At 53.8% G+C, this 7704-nt stretch overlaps 1 protein-coding gene across 2 annotated transcripts; it reads left to right on the plus strand.

The window, feature by feature from the left end:
* Positions 1–4323: 4323 nt before the first annotated feature.
* On the plus strand, positions 4324–6424 carry GAST (gastrin). Of its 2 annotated transcripts, XM_032871620.1 has the most exons (3): positions 4324–4360; positions 5956–6171; positions 6296–6424. In XM_032871620.1, the coding sequence occupies exons 2-3, from the start codon at positions 5961–5963 to the stop codon at positions 6397–6399; spliced, it is 315 nt and encodes a 104-aa protein (XP_032727511.1). In that variant the 5' UTR covers positions 4324–4360; positions 5956–5960; the 3' UTR covers positions 6400–6424. The 2 variants fall into 2 exon arrangements, with proteins under 2 accessions (XP_032727511.1, XP_032727510.1); XM_032871619.1 differs by lacking the exon at positions 4324–4360 and having other exon boundaries at positions 5631–6171.
* Positions 6425–7704: the final 1280 nt, after the last annotated feature.

A 7704-nucleotide genomic window follows, 5' to 3' on the forward strand; every position in this document is an offset into this window, starting at 1 on the left:
TGGGTGTGGGGGTGGGTTAAGCGCTCCCCCAGGTGATCCTAACATGAGGAGTGGATTGAAAGCCACCGCTCCAAAGGCACAGCTGGGCATCAGATGAGGAGAGAGGGGGACCAGGGAGAGGAGGCCGAGGCTGGAACGTGGGGTGCCTTCTGCTCTCCCTCCCAGCCAGCTGAGCGGGTCACCTGGCCCCTGAGCTCATCCCAGGGCACCCTCTCCAGCTCTGCCTGAGAGCAGCCTGTGGGCTGTCCTCTTGGTCCTGCTCCCTTATCAGCCTGGGAAAGCAGGTAAAGCCAGAAGTCATGAACCCACATCCTCCTCCGCAGCCCCCCTTCCCGGGGAGGGACCACAGACACCCATGCTGCCATGAACACCTCCCAAGTGTCACTGTTTGTCCCAGCACCTTCACCCCTCCCCAGGCCTCATTGCCTGAGGCACAGAGGCATCCTCAGTCTCTCCCTTGTCCGCCATCAATAATCAATGAGGAGCCCCGGGCAGCCTCGCACAGTTTGCAGCTCCCCAGTACAACAGGTGGGAGCCCCAGTACCACTGCTTGCCAGGGCCAGCCCTGGCCGGTGGGAGTGTGGTCCCGAGAGCAGACTTGCCCCCGGGGGATTCTCCCTCCCCACTCTTGTTATTATGTCTATTGTTTGTTCCCCCATCCCCTCCAATCTCAGTGCCACCAAGCCATAAAGGGGCCAGTCATAGTCACCTCTTATCCCCAGGGCTTCACCTACCCCTGACTTACAGCAGGTGCTCACTAACTGGAAGGAAAATGGGGGAACAGCCCAGGACTTTGACGAACACCATCCTTACCTGTATTTGGAAAACCCCACACAAATTCACACAGGGCCAGTTCTGACTGAAGGAAACCTCCATGAGGCCAGACAACACAAACTCATTCTCTGACCACCACATGGGTCAGGAGTCCCAGGTACAGTGTGGGTCCCTGGGACAAAACAAAGGCATCCTCAAGGCTATATTCCATTCTAAAGGCTCTGGGTGAACCCACTGCCAGGCTCATCGGATTGTTGGCTGAATTCAGTTCTTTGCGTTCTAGGGCCTCAGCTGGGGACCTCTCTCAGCTCCTGAAGGCCACCTGCTCTCCTCAGCCTGCTGCCCTCCCTCTCCCATTTTCAAACCAGCAAGGGCAGGCGGAATCCTCCTCAGTCTTCGAATCTCTGATTTATCCTTTAGCCACATCACTTCCACCTTTACTCAAAGGACATGGTTTGGTTTTTTTGGTTTTTATTTTTTATTGTTGTTGTTAAAGATAGAGAAAGCACACAGCAGAGGGAGAGAGAGAGGGAGAAGCAAGCTCCCTGCTAAACAAGGAGCCCAACTCAGGACTCGATCCCAGGACCCCGAGATCATGACCTGTCGCTCAACAGACTGAGCCACCCAGGCGTCCTGCTAAAGAACGTCTTAAGGGCTCATCTGGTTAAACGGGGTCCACTCAGATAATCCAGGATAAGCTCCCTACTTTTTTTTTTTTCAAGATTTTTATTTATTTAGTTGACAGACAGAGATCACAAGTAGGCAGAGAGACAGGCAGAGAGAGAGGAGGAAGCAGGCTTCCCGCCGACCAGAGAGCCTGATAAGGGGCTCGATCCCAGGACTCTGGGATCATGACCTGAGCTGAAGGCAGAGGCTTTAACCCACTGAGCCACCCAGGCGCCCCAAGCTCCCTACTTTATAATTACATCTACAAAGTCTCTTTTGCCATGTAACCTCATATATTCACAGGTCCCAGGAACTGGGGTATGGACATCTTTGGGGCACCATGATTCTGCCTACCACACCTCTCCTGGGAGGAGAAGGATCCCAGAACCAGGATTTCTCGTGCAGGTCTCCTTGGTCCTGTAAACTCAGGATAGAGATTGTTCTCCTGTGTGAGCCTCAGTTTCTTCATCTGTGGAATAAGGACACATTAGTACTTACATCCAAGGGCAATGGTAAACAGCAACCGCATTTATTCATGCAAAGAGCCTGTCACACAGCACTGTCACTATTGTGGAAACACGGGCAGGGTCCGCAGAGAGAGGGAGGGCACTGACCCCAGGGTCTGGGATCTGGTCTTCAATTTAGTAGACTCAGAAACTGGATTTTCTGGTCACCCAGCAAGTCAAAATACTGGAGCCAGGAGTCTATCCTGGCCTCACTGGTTCCCACATCCTCTGTACACCAGTCGGTGCTGGCCTCTGAGAGGTCCAGCCTCCACAGGCTCCATCACTGCCCCCTCTTCAGTGGCAACCCAAGACAAGTATCCCTCTGAGTCATGGCCAGCAGGAGGGAAAGACTTAGATTCACAGACCATACTTTTTAGGGAATTACCCTCCGAAGTCTTGGGAAAGGAGAAGCTCTCTGATGTGTGCGAAGTGTGTGCACAGACCTTGTTATATTTTCCCTTCACAGCAGCTCAATGAGGTAGGAATGAATGATTGCCATTTCACAGATGAGGCTAACTGAGGCCCATAAATAAATTAGGTACTTGAGATGTTCTGGGCACTGTGCATGGTGCTTTATGTACATCACCTTCACAAGATGCCCCCCCAACCCCAGCTATTTTCCTTGTTTCTTGAAGGAGAAAATAGCTCAGAGAGGAGGAGAGATCTGCTCAAAGTTCAACATCTGGAAAAGGGCAGGGCCTGGAAACCCCTCTGTTTCCCATTGAACAAGGTTCCCCTGAGAGCAGAACATGCAGGTTCGTGACTGGAAGTACCTCGGGATGAGAGCTGTCTCTTGACTCTGAGCAGAGCCCTCCCTGCACGCCTGCCAGTGCCCGCAGTCAGCGGGGACCATCACCTGCTGAGTGGGTACCCGCTTCTGTCTGCTGCTTTCACCAGCCCTGGTGTGACCAGCCTTCGAAGAACAGTCAGGGTGGCAGGTGGAGGGCTGCCTAATCCCCTCCACAGCCAAAATCTTGGGTTCTGGTACAACTAAGGCTCCACAGAGAGCTTCTTTTTTCCCATCACTATGGCAACACGAACATCTCTATTCCTCTAGCACGTGAACAGAGCTGCTCCTCACACCACCGGCTGCCAAGCTCCCTGCAAAAGCCCTGCCATCTCTAAGACTCTGGATTCAATTCATTATCACCAATCCCTGCACTGAATTTGTCGTTTTCACTTAATTCCATCTGCCGAGTCACCGAGCCAGGCCCTGGGTTATTCACCAGAACATTCGGCTGCTGGTTGCCATGGACACCTCACAGCCTACGGCATCACCTGTTAATTCTCAGCAAGGCTGTCGCTGAGCATGGGTACCACTGCCCTTTATCCGGCACCCAAGGGGCATCAGAACTCCCCCAGACAAGAAGGGGCCCCGATGACGCATGAACAAAAGCAAAATCTCTAACGTCAACCACGGAAAAATCAAAAGCAGCCTAGAGCTCGTTACATCTGTCCAAAAACAGGTCGAGGTGGCAATTTATCAAATCAGTCAACAAGCATACTATTTGGTGTTCTGGCACATCTTGGGCAAACCCTTCATTCAGTCTCTTTGCTAACCACTTGAAGGTGTATTTTTATACTGAAAAGTGGTGAATGCATGACACAGATTGCCATCTCCCCTGGAAGACAAAAGGAGGGAGCCTCCAGCTGCAGAAGGCTGCAAGAATCAGCCCTGGGTGGGGGTTTGCAAGAGTCAGGTGGTACGGGCGAACCTGAGGTGGAGGGGAGCTGCAAGCGGAACCCAGGAACCCAGCCGCCACAGAGGGCACAAGGCGGGGGACACTTGGGATTTTCCAGGCAAAGGAGGTGACGGAGGCAACCGGGCTGCAGCCCCCCAGGTGGAGTGGGCAGGGCCATCAGCCTACGGCCCATTGCCCCCGATAACTAGCTCACGTCCTGTTTGTAGAGCCGGGCAGAGGGGACAGGGGATCGATACAGCACTCGACATCCACACGCTCCCTGCTCTTCAAACACCAGTGTCTGATGAAAGATGCTTCCTCACCAAGGTCACTCGGTGCAACTGCCTCACCAGCCCCCCAGGGGGACGTAGCTAGAGGGCTGATGCACCCCAAGGTCTGGGTGGGGGCCACTGTTCCTGACCCCAGGAAGCCTGTCTCCTGTCTGCCTTCATGCCCAGCTGAAGCCAGGCCCCCACCCACACATGCCCCTCACAGCCAGGAAGGTCAACTCCCCTCCCTTCCCCCTTATAGATGACTGAATGAATGGCAGGGCAGGGCAGGGGCGAGGGACCTGTGCCCACGCCCTTTTGTCTTGCTGTGGCGGAGGCTGACCTCCTGGGGTTTGGGAGGGGCCTTGAGGGCTTTATAAGGCAGGGCAGGAGCACCAGGAGGAGCAGAGACAGGAAGAGGCAGCAGGCTGGCTAGAGCATTGCCCATCTCCCAGCTCTGCAGGTGAGAGAACCCAGGAGGGGAGTGGAGAGGCGGGGAAGAGGGTTGATGGAACAATTCCCTGCATTAAGGTACCAGGCTCACGTCTCCGTGTCTCCAAGGCTGCCACCCTTCTCTTATCGCAGGGCCAGACTAGGTCTCAGCTCTAGAACCCACACTGGCGTTCCCATACCTTTCCCTTGAGCTGACTTGCTACTTCAACCTTCTTACTCCATGCTCCTCCCAATCCTGCAAGGTGAGAAAGACAAAGGCTCTTCTCCCATCTCTTGGGTGAAAAAACTGAGGTCGAGAAGTTGTGACTTGCTCAAAGTCACGCAAATTATTGGGAAGGGTTGGAATTGGAGCTCAGGGTTTCTGGATCCCATCTCAAGCTCTTTCCTAGACTAGGGCTGTTTGAAAGAACTTTCCATGATGATGGAGTCTGTACCTGCACCACCCAATATGGTAGCCACCAGCCACAGGTACACTGGAAAGGTGGCTAGCCTGGGAGATGAATTTTTTATTTTAATTAATTTAAATGTAAAGCGCTGTATCTGCCTATTAGCTACCACATTGGACAATACACGTGGCCAGCATGGGCCAGTGTAGCTCTGGATCGACTGATTTTTTAACCTTGTTTTTTTTTTTTAAGGTTTTATTTTATTTATTTGACAGAGAGAGATCACAAGCGGGCAAAGAAGCAGCAGAGGGGGAGGGGAAACAGGCTCCCTGCTGAGCAGAGAGCCCCATGCGGGGCTCAATCCCAGGACCCTGAGGTCATAACCTGAGCTGAAGGCAGAGTCCTAACCCACTGAGCCACTCAGGCGCCCCTCAACCTTGTTTCTTTAGCACCTAGAACACTTTCTCTTCCAAGGGAAATCTAACAGAGAACCCCACTATGAAAAACAGATAAAAGTCTTATTTTATTACTATTAATGTGTTCCTAGAAGGTAAAGCCAATCAGAATAATGAGACTGAAAGAACGCAAATGCTGAGAATAGAATTTTATATTTGAATTTTAGATTCATTTGAGTATCAGTTTATTTCTGTATTATGGTTTCCCCAAACTCAGGTCACCCTGATACACAGGAGCAAACGGTAACAGCTTAATTTTTAACTGCTTCATTACAATCACAGGATAGCCCTCAGCTAAGCAAAAATGGTGGGAGAAGCTTCCCTCCACGGGCGGCGCAAAAATGGTGAGACCCGACCCCACACTGAATACACTGGGGGGGTCTCCACTGAGATACCAGGTCGTCAGCAATGTGCCCTTGATATGACTATTTAAAAGCTCACTTGAAACTACAAGAGGGAAACAGCTACAGAGCTGCTCACATAGCCTCAAATTCTGCAGAAGTTTGGAAACCATTGCTCTAGGTTGTAAATTCCTCCGAGAGAAGTCACTGCTGTAATGAAGGTAGGTAATGAGGAAAGGGGGCAAGGCTTGGGAGCTGGGGGAGTTGGCAGGAACTGGAGAAGCAAGCTGAGGGACAGTCCACAACCCCACACAGCGTGGTACCTGCCCGCAGGGAGGGATCTAGAGTCCATCTGGTCCAGGCCTGTGCCTCTGGGTGCCTCGATGGCCCCATCTTGCAGCTCTGCCCCTCTTTCCTTTGCAGACAAGATGCAGCGACTGTGTGTGTGCGTGCTGATCCTGGCGCTGGCTCTGGCCACCTTCTCTGAAGCTGCTTGGAAGCCTGGCTCCCGGCAGCAGGACGCACCCTCAGGTCCAGGGGCAAATAGGGGCCTGGAGCCACACTGGCTGGACCGGCTGGGTGCAGCCCCTCACCAGCGAAGGCAGCTGGGGCTCCAAGGTCCTCCACAGCTGGTGGCAGGTAGGAACTGTGACAGCCGTCCCTGCTCGCTTCGCCCAGCCAGGGCTGTCCCTGGCCTTGGTTTCCAGCAGCTAGACGTCCTTCCCACATCCTCACATTCCCCCACCCCCGCTCTGACCCTCAGACCTGTCCAAGAAGCAGGGACCGTGGGTGGAGGAAGAAGAAGCAGCATACGGATGGATGGACTTCGGCCGCCGCAGCGCTGAGGAAGGGGACCAGCATCCCTAGAACGGAGCTTCAAAGCCCAGACATCGCCCAGCCCACCCCAGCCCAGCCCCATGAAAAACCACTCAAAATAAACTAGCTTCCAATGGATCACATTGTGTCAAGTGTGGCGCAGGAGAGGGGAGTTGGTAGGGTAGGGTTGAGGCAGCGGGAAAAACTGAGCACTCCCCTGGGGGCAGGGACCATGACCTGTTCTTCTGAGTGTCCCCAGACCTTAACATTGACCCCGAACCTACTCATGCAGGTGGAAAATGGTGGTGGGGTCGCGACCAGAGTCAGCTTTCTAAAAGACAGATCAAATTGTGCCACTCCAGGCTTTAACCCTCCAATGCTCCCTGTCACACTTAAGAGAAGACCTAAACTTGCCAAAGCCCTAAGCCAGCCTGCACCACCTCACGGCAGGTTCCCTGTTCCTTCCTCCTCTCTCCCTTTCTCCTTGCACAAATGCACCATGCTGGGTCCTGCTCAGAACATCTGTCCTCGCCATTCCCTGTGCCCCGAAGGCTTTTCCCAGGCACCCACATGGCTGGCTGCCCTTTTTCTCTTTGGGGTCTTGGCTGAAATGCCTCTTCCTGAAAGGCCCACCTGTTCTGCTCCTCCTGCCTCATACACAGCGCCTGGTGTCCTCTAACGGCCCCACAGTCCCTAAGGTTGCTCTCCAGAGCACACTTCACACCCCGTCATTGTCTTGTCAGCTAGTTTATTGTCTGCCTCCCCAGGTAGCAGGGCAAGTCTGTAAGAGTGGGGACCACACGTCCCTCTTCTCTGCTGTATCCCTGGTTCCAAGAACAGGAGGTATCCCATGGCGCCAGGATCAGCACGCACACACACAGTCGCTGCATCTTGTCTGCAAAGGAAAGAGGGGCAGAGCTGCAAGATGGGGCCATCGAGGCACCCAGAGGCACAGGCCTGGACCAGATGGACTCTAGATCCCATAACTCATCAGATGGGCGCGTGAGTGGCTAGCAGAGGCACTGTCAATGCTACACCCACATTCCCTCGTAGTTCTCTGCCTGTCAGCAGCATCCTTCCCCAAGCAGGTGCCACTGCTCCCCCTGAGGGCTTTCTGAAGGCTAAGCAGGCTGCAAATGCTCTGGAGTGATTGTCTCCCGAGGGAGCCCTGCGTTGGTGACAGTTGAGAGCGGGAGGATCAATACCCCGGCTTCCTCACCACTCGGGGAGGGTAACTCTGAGGTGTATCCAGCTCTGTCTCCCATAATTCCCCCACAGGACTGAGCCCCACTTACCCACAGCAGGAAGCTGCTCAAGGGCACCCTTCGTTGACCGCCCTCCCTTCCCTGTCTTGCA

The sequence above is a fragment of the Lontra canadensis genome, unplaced genomic scaffold, assembly GCF_010015895.1.
Source record: "Lontra canadensis isolate GAN:19392208 unplaced genomic scaffold, GSC_riverotter_1.0 scaffold43, whole genome shotgun sequence".
NCBI classification, from domain to species: domain Eukaryota; kingdom Metazoa; phylum Chordata; class Mammalia; order Carnivora; family Mustelidae; genus Lontra; species Lontra canadensis.